General features: G+C 45.7%; 1 protein-coding gene across 2 annotated transcripts in view; it reads right to left on the bottom strand.

Annotated features, from left to right (window-relative positions):
* Nucleotides 1-120: 120 nt before the first annotated feature.
* Nucleotides 121-14,217, bottom strand: part of LOC143841429 (ephrin type-B receptor 5) — a 181,860-nt gene continuing 167,763 nt past the window's right edge. For both annotated transcript variants that reach the window (XM_077345718.1, XM_077345719.1), the window contains exons 10-17: nucleotides 13,196-13,251; nucleotides 12,884-13,003; nucleotides 12,453-12,700; nucleotides 10,030-10,245; nucleotides 9,360-9,509; nucleotides 9,037-9,230; nucleotides 5,748-5,903; nucleotides 121-1,170 (exon numbers count right to left, since the gene is read on the bottom strand). In XM_077345718.1, coding sequence (XP_077201833.1) covers nucleotides 1,062-1,170; nucleotides 5,748-5,903; nucleotides 9,037-9,230; nucleotides 9,360-9,509; nucleotides 10,030-10,245; nucleotides 12,453-12,700; nucleotides 12,884-13,003; nucleotides 13,196-13,251 — 1,249 coding nt within the window. In that variant the 3' untranslated portion in view covers nucleotides 121-1,061. The remainder of the gene's footprint in view (nucleotides 1,171-5,747; nucleotides 5,904-9,036; nucleotides 9,231-9,359; nucleotides 9,510-10,029; nucleotides 10,246-12,452; nucleotides 12,701-12,883; nucleotides 13,004-13,195; nucleotides 13,252-14,217) is intronic.

The raw sequence follows: 14,217 nt of genomic DNA, 5'->3' as shown, positions 1-14,217 counted from the left end.
TTTGTAAATCTGTTCGGATTAAACAGCCTGCCGTCTCTCAGCTTTTAAAAAGTCAGTGTTTCTCCCCCCCACCCCCCGCGATATGTGTAGTTTTCCAAGAAAGCTCTGAGCACGCTCGGATTTCTCCATCAAATGTTTTATTTCATTTCCTGCGGAAACTGCAAAAGTAACCCTGGTGCTCTCCAAAGAGACTTGGTGGGATGCTTTTCATCCCCACGGGGATTTGGGTTCAAGATCCATGAAGTCTCCTCCCAAACCATGTTTGGAACTCCACTGACCCGACCTGTTGGCAGCCATTGGGAAAATCTATGGCCCACTTATCTGCATGCTTTCCTGATATCTAGAAAGCCGCCATCCCTCTGTCCTGAAATACCTGTGCCCGTCCAAAATGTTTCGGTGCCTAAAGCATGAAGTCCAAGCCGCAACCCTTCCTGCCCAGTCCACATCCTGGTCGGCTTCCCAGTCTGGCACTCTTTCAAGACCCTGAAGTCCGCCGTTTGGCATGCAAGAACACTGCCACAACCACCTGAACGGGGAGGGGTGGGTGCCACTCACATCTCCTTTGCAATTTCACCCCTGAAGAAAATCTCCCGCTAGGAGTCCGTTGTCAACGCAGGCCGTCTGCTTTCCTTTTGAGATCAGTCTGACCCGCTGCGGCTCAGGCGTTGGCTTTGAGAGGCCTCCTGGCCCTACCTGCGGAGCCGCTGACATGTTTGCCATGGGTCAGAGCCTACGTAACAGCACGGAAGGGGCAGCGCTTAGATTTCTACCTCCAAAGCTATCTTTCCGGCTCTACCCTGTGTAAAAACTCCCTCCCCGCCCCAATGTACAATTCCACCCAAGTCGAAATGTGGCAGGTTTTGTCGTATCTCGAGTTTTTTTTCTTAAAAAAAAAGAAAAAAAGAAAATCCACAAAGCCTTGAAGGGCTCCGTCCTGTGATTCAAAGAGTTCATGCATCCTCATGCGGGTGCATTTCTGGCAATCGCTTGCCCCAGTTCCCTTTTACAACAAAAGGTTCGATTAGTCTCCGGGTCCTTTACTTGGAAGGATGCTCGGTGTGTCAGACCTCGACAGGTTCAAGCTGATTGAGGTGGACCCGCATGAGCTGGATGCTGTTGAGGATCTTCTTCTGATGGCCGACCAGACTGATGCCGATGCGTTGGATGTCTCTGCAAGGAAGAGGAAGAGTCTCAGTGGGGTCTCTGTCACCTGTACTGTCAAACACGCTGATGCTTTTGCCTTCTACTTGATGGCCTGATGCAAAGGCAGGCAGAGCCAAGGAGATGGCCTCTGATATTCTTGCTGCTAAGGGGGAGAGATCCCTCACCTGGATGACTTGCTGATCTTGCTAGATCCCGGAAGCTACGCAGGCTCAGCTCTGGCCCCCAGAGTGCTTAAGGGAATGCGGAAAGTACCCATATTCCCTTAAATCAGGGCATCGGGGGCCTAATGAGCAGCAGGCCCGGGAAGGGGCCAGCTTGGCGGCGATGTCATGTGGAAGCAGGGATTAGCCCTGCTTCCATATAAGTAGCTTCTTGGCCTATTCTGCCAGTGCAGAATTGGTCATATAAAGACATACTTGTATGGGGGAATTTTTAAAAGCAGTGTTTACTGCATTTTTGTAACCGGGAAATCATAAATGGAAATGTATGACAAGATGGCTTCTCCATCTGAAAATGAGCGTCAACTTTTGCTTATAAAACTGTACATTATTTCACTCTTTGGTATCTCTTGATGATTTGGCAACAGGCAACTGCATTTAAACCACTTAGCCAATTAAAGGCAGCTGCTGGAAGGCTGTCCCACATGCATTTGGCACTTGTATCCCTTGCCAGGATTTCACCTCTGATACATACTCCAAGCTTCATGGGAGAAATATGGCATTCTCAATATGGCTGAGTCAACTTGCTAACTCCTGGCAAGTAAACACTTTACACAGATTGTCTGCGGGAGGCCAGAACCTGTTCTCGAGTAGATCCCGCCTAGCCTGTCAGAATTGGAAGGGAATGGAACCGGGAAAAAAAATGGAACAGATTGGGTTGAAGAGTCACTGGTATCTGTGATCTTTGCCCACATTCTGTCCCTCTGATTTTGCCTCATGCTGGCCAAAGCAATGACACCATCTAGTTGCAACGTGTCACAAAACCGAACTGTTTCTGGAACATGCTGCTTCATACGGCGTACATAAAGAAAACTTGCATGCCAAAGAAGCCCAGCCTGTTCGACACTAACTTGACTTCTCTGTGTAAATAGGTTTTCCTGTGCGGAACCAATTACTCCCATAATCCCTTGGAGTTTATTTGGGTTTAACTGGGAATGTTTTTAACCATTATTCCAAGTGGCCTTGAATCACAAGGAAAGGTGGAAAAGAAAGGTTTAAACGAATGAATGAATGGATGAAATAGTCTAAACTGGCACCGTCTAGAACATTCTAGAGCATTCGCTGGCAGGGGCTTCTGGGAATTGTAGTCCATGGACATCTGGAGGGCCGCAGTTTGACTACCCCTGGTCTAGAAACTTTTACCTCATGCTGTGTTGTTTGCCTAGAGGGTTTTTGAGACATCACTTAATTTATCTTTCAAGCAAGGAGTCTCAAGAATCTCTATATTCTTTATCGGTTGCAGTCCTTTTATATTTGTAAAGGTCTCCTCACACTTGACTTATTTCACTTTGATCCCACTCTTCTATCAGTTAGCTTGAAATGCCACTTATGATTCCCCTTCCCCTCATGAAGACCCTTCTTGGTTGGAATATGTGGAGATATGAAAAGGCCGATCTTCAGGTAGCACGTTGCGGTTTTTATTTCATTTGTTCCCACCTTAAGCCTTCACTGGGTGACCGCAACTCCAGATGCAATGATCAAACAGATTCCATTTTAATGTAAGTGAGTGGGTGCTGGAGGATTCAAAACTGCCACGCCAGTTTTCTCAAAATCATCTCTCAGTCCTGCTGAGGTGCACTGCTGTTTTAGGTCTTTTATTCTCTTTTCCGGTTTTGGCTTTTAATCAGAAAAATACCTTGCCCACCCTAAACCTTGCAGGAAACCTGAGGTAAAAAATAACAGAACAGATGCCTTTTCTGTATTTTACTGTAAAGCAGGGGTAGTCAAACTGCGGCCCTCCAGATGTCCATGGACTACAATTCCCAGGAGCCCCCTGCCAGCATTCGCTGGCAGGGGGCTCCTGGGAATTGTAGTCCATGGACATCTGGAGGGCCGCAGTTTGACTACCCCTGCTGTAAAGGGTTAAAGCAAAACCATGTCTTGCTATTGTGAGCAACTATGATTCAGCTTCTGTTGGGCAAGGCATACAAAACTGTTAGGTATAAAACAATGGCTTTTCTGTGACAGAGAATTATGAAGGTTTGGATTCAAGGCGGTTGAATCGCAGACTAGCCATTCCAGGGAGCTTTAAATTAAAACTTCAGTCTGACACTTTAGCTCCCCTCAACCTTGAAAGGCTAACACACAAGACTTAATCCTCAAGTGCAAGTCTCTCTTGGACACCACACTTCACCAGCCTGCTTCCCCGAAGACACACTCTGAGCCCAGCATGGCCTCCTGAGCCAAAGATTCCCTAACCTTCTATCTGTCCGTTAAACCCTGTCTGAAGTAAAAACAGCTATGTAACTGCTTTTTGCTCTCCCCTCCCATCTGCTCTGTCAAGTTTTCAAGAGCCCTGATGGTCTGATACTAAGCCAGTGAACGTTACCATCTGGTTTAAAAGGAGACAGGTAGCCTTCAGGAAATGGGCAGGACTATGCCCTGTCTGTTATTCATCCCAACCTCCTTTTTGTCCTCAAAACAGCCTTGCAAGTTGGGTTAGGTTGTGAGAAAGCCGTCTTGTGTGGAGGAACTTTCTCACAAGCCCCGTTCCTTCAGGCTCCCGAGTGGTGGAAAATCCTCGCAGCCATTCCAAGTCTGTACTTGATAATGACATCCGTTTCTCTTATTCTCAGTACCAAAATCAGACTGGGTTGTAACCACTGTTGCCAGCAGATCTGAGAGTAACTGCTGTTAGATGGACGGACACATCCAATATTCTGTATCTGCATATCTGCATTGCCATTGAATGGCTCTGGCTAGCTGCCTTGTCTTCCCTCTTATGGCTAGTGTGGGCATAACTGATTGCGGTTTCAAGCTATCACAAAGGATGGCTAGTGGGCCTACCTTCCCCTTTACCAGTCTTTAGCTAGCAAGACTGCATTGGTGTGCTGCGTATGCAGAGAGCACACATGGAACATTCAAAATACAAGCAATCTTAAGAAACAGAAATTAAAAAAGAGTACACGTGGTCTGCTCACACATCAGGCTGAGCAAGGATACAAAGAAAAGGTGGCAACAGTCCTCTCTCCTGAGATTTGGCAGATATCCTAAGTAATGTTCGATTAGGACAGGCTAGTATTCCTTGAAGCTGCAGCATTTACAAAGCCCACCATTGCTTCAGTTCTTGGAGCGGCAACTTCGCCCCGTCACCCCTCAACGTGTGGGGAAGAGAGAGTCTTAGCTAAATGCTTAATCCTTAATAGCTATGGCTCTCTGTTTGGAAGCTGGATTCTAAAGGTTTCATCCCTGGACATTTATAATCTTTTACTGGAGAGTCCATTTGACTCTCCCCGCTTCTGATGTGCCTGTCAAAACAGGAAAAATACCAAGCCAATGGGCTGTCCAGGACTCTGTCCCCTGCGGTGGGACATTCTACCAAAATATGAGGTGGCAAGCTCTTTGTTTTCACCTGGCCATTTGCATAACTAAGAAGTTGAGAGCTCGGTTCCTAGGGGATGGATGCGTAATTCCCATTATCTCTGGTACTTCCGTTTTCTTTGCCACCTACAGATTTGCAGAAGAGCTCCTGAAACATGGATATGGTTTCAACCCAATTAGAGAATTATTAAAGTAACTCTATAGTGGAAGGCATTTCTCCCCAGTCCAGGACTACAATGTTAAAATGTAATATGCCAATAAGATAAAGGCATGTTTTGGAAATTCATTTATCAGTCACGAAGGAGCAAAGATTAACTTCAGTTCCTTGTCAAAGTACATTCAGCGGCAAACTGCCAGGTAATATGGGGAACGGTGCCGCTGCATACAACACTCGCTCCCCCAAGTTCTGGGATATTTTTCCAAAATACAAAACCTTGCCATTATATCTATTTCTGCTGGACTCCCACTTATCTAGGAGGGCCCTCTTACTAACAAGAGTCAATTCCTTCACCTGTAATGTGACTTGGGGAAGGTTTCACCAAATATCTGCATCTGAAAGACACAGCTTACAAGGCTGTGAAGTCTTGGATACTCTAATACAGGGGTAGTCAAACTGTGGCCCTCCATATGTCCATGGACTACAATTCCCAGGAGCCCCCTGCCAGCGAATGCTGGCAGGGGGCTCCTGGGAATTGTAGTCCATGGACATCTGGAGGGCCGCAGTTTGACTACCCCTGCTCTAATACATATTTTATTGGATTGCCCAGCTCTTTCGGCCCAACGAGATGCTATTCATTGCTACTTGGCAGATCTGTACTCCAAATGCAGTTTCACATCCCCCATTATAAAATCACTGTTTTCTGAACAAGATCCTTCCAAACTTGCCAGGATTGCAGTTACTCTTGGGAATATGCGGAAAATAAATAGCCAATGTTTGTTGAGGCAGAAACGGGGCTTTGTATAAGTTTTCTTTGGTATTTGGTTTTTGTTCTCTCTGGATTGTGGTTTGTTATGCCAATAACAATCATGGGGAATGGCTCTTACTCTAAAGTCATGCGGGAGATGACGTCAAAGGTCGTTAGGCCCGCCTGGTCAAAGTTCTCTTTGTAGCGGCCCATTTTAATCGCATCCAGCCACTCGTGGGCATTGGTGAGGGATGGGAAATCAGGGGGAGAGTTGCTCAGCAGGTGCTGCGATGGCCTGCAAAGAAAGGAACAATGTTAAGAGACACTTGAAATGTTTTGCAGTCGCACAGTCCAGATACAACCAAATGCTGAGTACTGATGTCCGCTTGTGACTCTTTTTTAGATTCCCTTCACTTTTGGTTGACACACGGATACACATATATGGCTAGAGCAATGCCCAAGTTCGGTATGGTTGTATACAGCTATCATCTTTGATGGGTGTGTGTACAAGCCTGATGGACATCAATACTTTATTATTTGGAGCTACATTGGAGTAGATATGTTATATATCTTAGTGTGTGTTATTATTTAGACCACTGAAGAAGGCCCTCTGAGCTGAACCCTATTTGGTCTAGTGTGGGATTTCTCAACCAGGGTTTTGTGAAACCTTTCTTGATGGCCCTGGAAGGGTTTCCTGAATGGATAGGAGTTAATTTAGTTAAACATTTATCAGATGATATGATATTATATGGTCATGTTGACCACCACCCCCCTCCAAAAATAGCCAATGATGGGCCTGGAGGGTGTGGGAAGGGGAGGGGCTCTGGGTAAGTGTGTACATAGCTATTCCTCCCAACCATATTCTGCACAATCTTGCCACTTCTGGTGTTTCTGGAAGCCTGAAGAATGTTTCAAGGGTTTCGCAACAGTAAAATAAGCTGAGAAAGGCTGGTCTAGTGGTTATTTTGAGTAACCAATACTTTGGTCTTAGTTACTATTATGTGCCACTTACATGTGTTGTTGCGTGCTATGTGGATGCAATGTGATACCCGCTACCTTATGGCTTTTTATCTGTGTTTTAAATCTGTATATACTTAGCACTTGGCAATAAGTAGATATATCTTGTTCTTTTGTCCAGCTGCTCAGCCTTCTATGTTCCTAGACTGAATAGTCAGAGAATCTGTGTTTGCTTCCACTCTTTCCATTACACATTTTCATGTTATAGTCTGGGTTGTAGTGAAAGGTCTTTCTCTGCATTTAGATCAGCATTTTAACAAACAGTATACATCTCCGATTGCATGCGCCCTCTCTGCAATCTCAAAAACTGGCTACACTCATGGGAAAATTCTTCCACTTTAGCAGGATGCATTTTTTGTCCTCAGCTCTGAAGCCATATAATCCCATCTAAATTTATCCCTGGGGACCACCTCTCTGCTAACACTGAACATCTGGGCTCTGTGAGGTTGCAAAAGGCAGATGTGCACAGAAGTTTCCAAACAGATCCTACTGCAGGGGTAGTCAAACTGTGGCCATCCAGATGTCCATGGACTACAATTCCCATGAGCCAGTGACAGTAAATGCTGACAGGGAATTGCAGTCCATGGACATCTGGAGGGCCGCAGTTTGACTACCCCTGTTCTACTGGCTTCTACCAAAGCACCTCTTCTTCTTTGCTCCAGGTCCCAAACACACTCCTGCAGATTCACTCCTCAGTTCTGCCCCCCAAATACTGCTTACTCACTTATCCCGCATATTTCTGCCCTTAGAGCTTCTCTATGGTTAACTTCCTTTAAAATGCTATTAGGGCCATGGCTATTTTGTGTGCTGCTGATGGGTGTGAGCTCAGAACCGCTTACTCCTGTGGCTTATGAGGTCTGATCTTGGACGTTCCTGGTTCACACCCTCTCCTGAGCCACAAACTCAGTAGATGGCTGCAAGCAAGCCTTCCTTTCTGAAATCTTGCCTCTGCCATATAAGTAATAGATGTGATAATGATGTTGGGCTGCCTTGCAAGGCTATTGTAAAGCACAATGTTCAGGCACTTAGAAAAAGTGTTCAATGAAGGCTATGCGTTGTCAACATTCATTACTGTGTTCTCAAACTATCATGGGAAGGAAGGCTACTTGATACCGTCCAACAAGATGAGAAGCCAAGCAAAATCCGTACTTGGAAGGGAGACCAATGGCAATAACCAACTCTGCTTCTCCCTTGCCTTGAAAGCCCCTTGCTGGGTTGCCATAGGTCAGCTGTGACTGGATGGCTCTTTACGCCAGGGATTCCAAACCAGGGGTCCAAGGCCTTCTCCCTCCAGCCTTAATGGACCCAGTCACAAGCAAGGGAATTGTGTGCTTCCGTTGCTCCTCCGCCTGAGCATGAGTGGGTTCTCTCATGGCTTCTGTGCCTGGGAGGGAGTGGAACCTGCATGCCTAGTCCCTCATTAAACCACTTCCTGCCTATCTCTTCCCCCCCCCCCCAGTTCTCCTCAGGTCTGCCTGTTAACACAGGTAGTGATGCCACATGTCCAGTGACATGTCACATCCGGGGGGCGTGGAAGGGAAGCGTGACCAGCTGACATCACTTCCGGGGCTCTTCAAAGCCTGAAAAATTATTTCAGGGGCTCTTCCATGGTCAAAAGGTTGAAAAAGGCTGCTTTATATACATACACAAATTACCTTGAGGATAAGGAAGGGAAAGAATAAGATATGCCTAGTGAAGGTTCAGGAAGAAGAGTACTGACTTGGCATGGTGCTTCTGGGTCAAGAGATTTTCACCTTACATGTTATGTTCCCATTTTGGGATTAAGTACACTGATAAAACTTCACGCCCCCCCCCCACTCCTTTTCTTCTCCAATTGCAGTTCATCCAAATTATTTGAAATTTTCATCTCTTCCAAGCACAGAAGAGAACTGCACAATGTATTTTTACCCATATTTTTGGAATCCCACACACATTCTGGATTCTTCCAAGTGCAAAAAGCAAATTGCACAAAATATTTTTGATCATGTCTGCCACGTGCATATTCTGGTTTCCTTAAGATAATATGGCTCCAGTCTACCGCATTTAGAGTAGTACCCCACCTTTCTCTTATTAAAAGAGGCACCCAGAAAGGCTTGTAAAAAGAATAAACCAACATCATATCAATAAACAAATAATTTATTTAAACAAAAAAAAAAGAATGATAATAAAATTTAAAAGGTGAGTAAAAAAGAGAGGCATTCCAAACCCCTCGCGCAGGTGGCCCCAGTTCTGCCTAAAAACCGGAAAGCCGTAAACCAAAAAGCAAGGGAGTGGATAGCAAAAACCAGGAAGCAGGCAGAAGTCTCTTTGTCTGCCTTCAAACCCACAGCCTTTCCTCATCCCTTTCTGTTTGCAGAAGAAGCCCCAAACTCCACTCCCCTTGGTCTGCTTTCCCAGGACCCCCATCCCACCTGCTGTTCCCTGTGCCAGTGGCTTTGAGGGCGGATGGCTTGCGGATCATCTTGTCCAGGGCATTAACGATCTGCTCAAATTTGGGCCTCTGGACCCGCTCCTTCTGCCAGCAGTCCAGCATTAGCAAGTGCAAGACCGTGGGGCAGTCCGGGGGAGGTGGCAGGCGATAGTCCTGGTCAATGGCATTAATGACCTAGAAGGATGGAAGAAAGGAGTCAGAATGAAATCTCTCGTTTTCATGGATTCGGCACAGTAGGTTGCGTTGGGCTGGCTGGGAAGTACAGGAAAATGGGGGTGGGGTTGCTTTTGTGGTAGAACTCACATCTTGATTGGACATGTCCCAATAGGGTCTTTCGCCGTAAGACATGACCTCCCACATCACGATGCCATAGCTCCAGACGTCACTCGAGGATGTGAATTTGCGATACTGGATGGCTTCTGGGGCTGTCCAGCGAATTGGGATTTTGCCACCCTGGGGAGTAAGAAACAAAAAAGAAAAGGACAGAAATATAAAGAAATTAAACTCTCCCCAAAAAGAATGAGACCAGAAAAGAAATGTATGTATTAAAACAAACAAACAAACAAACAAACAGACAGACAGACAGACAGACAGACAGACAAACAAACAAAAGAAGCTGGTCTGGAAAAGAATAAGTATTAATCTCCCCCCCTCCCCCCCCAAAAAGGAACAAGGCCAGAAAAGAAATCTATTTAAAAAAGGAAGAATAGAGGCAGAAAGTATTTTAAAAAACCCAAAGAAGAACAGGGCCAGAAAAGAAATCTAAGTATTAAAAAAACCAAACAAGAACAGAGTCAGAAATCTATTAAAAAAACAAAGAAAAAGGCCAGAAAGGAAATCTAAATCTCACAGCTCAATCTCAAAAAAGCCTACTGTTTCCACCTTAGTGGTCAGGGCTTTCAAGTGACGGATACACTGTTTCAAGAGAGGGTGAGTAAATCTGATGGCAGGTCCGCTTTCCTCAAACACTCACCAAGGCGCCTGTGTAAGTGGGGTTTGAGGCATCGTCCTCCAAGAACCGCGACAATCCAAAATCGGACACCTTGCAAACCAGGTTGCTGTTGACCAGGATATTTCGGGCAGCCAAATCCCGGTGGACGTAATTCATGTCCGAGAGGTAACGCATGCCGGCGGCTATGCCCCGCAGCATCCCCACCAGCTGCAGCACGCTGAACTGCCCTTCCTTTTGCTGCAAAGGACACACGCGAGAGATTCAAGAGTCAGTCGAAGATTGGCGAGGACTGATTTCTGCCACTCACTGATAACCCACAGAACAGCAGGAGAACACCAGGATGAGATATCTCCCCCAGGCTTCTTCTTGAACATCGTTGACCTCCTTCTCCTCCACCCCCCCTTTTTTAGGAAGGGGGGTAGGAAGGGGATCTTATTATTGTGCCGCCATGTTGTGACATTTTAAAGTCTTTTAATGGGAGTTTTAATGGGGTTTTTAAGACACTGTAACCTGCCACGAGCCATTTGGGAGTGGCGGGAAATAAATCAAAATCAAAATCAAAATCAAAATCAAAATCAAAATCAAAATCATAATCATAATCATAATCATAATCATAATCATAATCATAATAATAATAATAATAATATAATCACAGGGAGATCACTGTGGCCATTGGAGAAATGACCTTGGACAGGATAAGTGGTCTGGACTGGCAGTGGGGGAACTGATAAAGTGCAGCTCAGCTTCCTGATTTTGAAAAGGCAAAGCGGGTAGGTGAAACTGTGCTTTTGCAAAGACCTGTTTGGAACTGTCTCCTGACAACAAGTTGAGCCTTCATGAGCACCACTGAGTCCGGGTGATTCTCTGACCGCCATGATGTCCTGCTGCCCTCTAGTGGGGCCATGATAGACAGAGGGACCTTAAGTGCCTTCAAGTTGCAGCCAACTTACGGCCACCATGCAGGGTTTAGAAAGTAAGAAAGGTTCAGTGGTGGTTTGCCATTGGCTGCCTCTGCCTAGCAGCCCTGGAATTCCTTGATGGTTTCCCACCCAAATACTAACCCCAGTCGGGGCCACGTCCCTCTACTTAAAGGGAAATCCATTCTTGTTACAAGCTCATTCTGTGCACAGTCACACTTGAATCAGAATGACAGTATTTTAGACAATATTTTAGACTTTTAACTTTTTTGGAACATGATCTTGTTTTTTTTTTAATCTGTCCAAGTTTATCCCTGGATTCGAGGGGGGGGGAGGGGAGGCTGTGATGAAATCGCATTTAGATGCTACAACTTACACCTGAATGGACCGGTGCAGGTATTTCATTGGATCTATGTTGGTTATTTGATTTGAATCAGTTTAGACTTATTTAGATAATTCTTTTAATCACTAAATAGCATACAGGACTTTCCAATTTTGGGGGGGGGGGTAAATTGGCATCTATAAAAATGTCTGAAATCATCCACATAAAGTGTACTGCCACTGTTGAAGTTTCAGTCATTTAAACTCTTTCTATTCAATAACTTGCATTGTTTTGCACAGTGTAGTTCTTTTAGTAATGGAAGAGGAGGGAGGCTGGGATCTTCAGGAGGCCAAACCAGACGCTCTACATATGCAAGGAACTGTGAAATCCCAACTACAGCTTCTTTCAGCCAAACCTGAGAGAACTAGAACAGTCTAGAACAGATATGACCATATATGGTCATGTTTACCTCCCCCCATCCCCATGGTCAGTGATGGGCCTGGAGGGGTCGGGAAGGGGAGGGGCCCTGGGTAGCCATGTCCATGGCTATGCTTCCCAACCATATTCTGCATAATCACCCCACTTCTGGGATTTCTCAAAGCCTGAAGAGTGTTTTTTCTCAATGGTAAAATGCTGAGGCAGGCTGGTCCAACTGAACATGACCAAGTCCTCGTGTCCTGCAAGTGTTGGCCCAAGCTGAGTCAACTAGATATGCCCTGGGACTACCATGTTCAGAACTTGATTCCTCACTGAGTGCAAGACCAATTTACAGGTGCACGTACTTATGTGTAGCCCATCAGTATGAACAAGTGTTCCCAGTGGGGTAAAACACAGCTTCCTAGGACTGTTTCAGGGCAGCATCCTCTCCCCATGGTTCAAATCCAAAGCAGAACTCTGCACACCTGGAAATTCTGAGCATGGAACTCTCAGAGGACCTGTGGTAGCAACGGAGACTCTGCAACATGTGAACAGGCTTTGTAATGTGTGGATACATTCTGTCCATATGACATACTGCTGCATACTCCGGTTATAGGTTAGGCTTGCCGTTCTAGTTCCCAGTGGAGTCACTCACTCTTTGCCACAACCATAGACCTAGTCTTAATGTTGGAAGAGATGGGGTAGGAGGCGGAGACATAGGGAGACCGAGGGACTGATGGAAAGGCAGAGAAAGTGGGAGACGGAAACAGCCTAGGAAGTTGCTGTACCCGGAGGAAGGAATCCAGGGACCCGTTCTCCATGAATTCTGTAACAATCATCACGGGGCGGCTCTTGGTGACCACCCCCTCCAGACGGATGACGTTTGGGTGCTCAAACTGGCCCATGATGCTGGCCTCGCTCAGGAATTCCCGACGCTGCTCATCAGTGTAGCCTGCCTTCAGGGTCTTAATCGCCACGGTGTACTCCCGTTTTCCTGGCGGCTTCAGGCGCCCAAAGCACACCTCCCCGAACTCTCCTGCAGGGTGGAAAGATGGAGAAAGCACTCTGTCAGATGGAAGAAGGGCAACAAGTGGAACGCCCTGGAACTCCGGTGGGGGGGGCATGGCAGGGCAGGGCAGGGGACAAGACGAGACGGGACCGAAAATCAAATAGATACGAAGTGATGGAACGAATGATCTGGAAAGTGGTTCCTTATTACCTGACCCAATGACCTCCTCGATCTTGACAAAAGACACATCGATCTCCTTGGCAAATTCCCGAATAGCTTCATTGGGATCTTCGTAGGTGGAGGGGTCAATGTAGTATTTGACCCCAAGTCCTGTGAGGCAGAAGAGAGGCAACATAAGAAACATAACAGCATAAGAGAAGCCATGTTGCATCAGGCCCCTCAGTCCGTGTCACACGGTGGTCAAAAACCATGTGGCACTGGGAGGTCCACAAATGGGAACTCTAGAAGCCCTCCCTCAGGAGGGAAAGACCGTGAAAGAGCGAAGCCATTCCCCTCACTTACCCCTGGTGCTGATGTACTGCTGCAAGCGATCTGTGTACTGAGTCTCTCGCCGCTTGCTGTGGAGGATGAGAAGGAAAAAATCACCAAGGGACGACAACCTCACCCCCCAGATATCACAGAACTGGGGAAAGATCCAGGGAACCCAAATGATCGTGTTGGTACAGGGGAAAACGAAAGCATCAGGGTGTTTGATTTTGGAAACAGAAAAGTCGATAAGGGAAGATACGACGTTTCTATAATAATGAATCGTGTGAAGAGAATGGATGGAGAGAAAAAAATGCCTCCATTCCTTTCATAACGCTCGAATTTGACCAGACTGAAATCTTACAGAGAGTGCATAAAATTACAGGTCATGATGTTAAGCCGCTGCTGAGTTCTTTTCAGGATTGTTTGATATCCTTGGAAATAAAAATCTTTTCTTCTCGTTTGGGGGATGCGTAGCCTGGCCCAAAGTAAAAGAATCTCCTTAAATTCAAGTGGGTAGCTGTGTCGATCTGAAGAAGCAGAACAAATTTAGAGTGCCACTGAACTCTAAATTTGTTCTACTATCTCCATAGGTAAGTTAATTTGGGATGAGGCTCCAATGGTTCGACCCAATTTCTGAATATATGTACCAAACGCTGTTAAAATTGGCAACTCTTTACAAATAGCATCATAGGATTCAACAGGTCAGTTACTATTGAATATAATTTTTTTTTTTGTTTTACTATCTGTTTATGCCTCAGTTCTCTTGGCGACATAAATGTAAATTCCAAAGCAGTTACACTCTTCGAGATCCGTTAGAAGGGTATAACTTTGCGTGAGATTACACTGATGTTCTACCTGTTTTGCAGGCACGTGTCAAACCTTCTATATATCTACTTGACCTTTCTCCAACTGGATCAAATGAGATCCATATAAAACTTCTACGAACCTTAAATACATCAGGATTAAACATATCCACATATAACTCAAAACCACGTGTCCAAAACAAAATCGGCAAAGAAAACCAACAGAATTAACACAGAGGAGGGGAGAATTTG

This window comes from Paroedura picta, chromosome 7, assembly GCF_049243985.1.
Source record: "Paroedura picta isolate Pp20150507F chromosome 7, Ppicta_v3.0, whole genome shotgun sequence".
Lineage (NCBI taxonomy): Eukaryota > Metazoa > Chordata > Lepidosauria > Squamata > Gekkonidae > Paroedura > Paroedura picta.
Note: the sequence above shows the minus strand (reverse complement) of the source record. Positions and strands in the feature narration are given on the sequence as shown.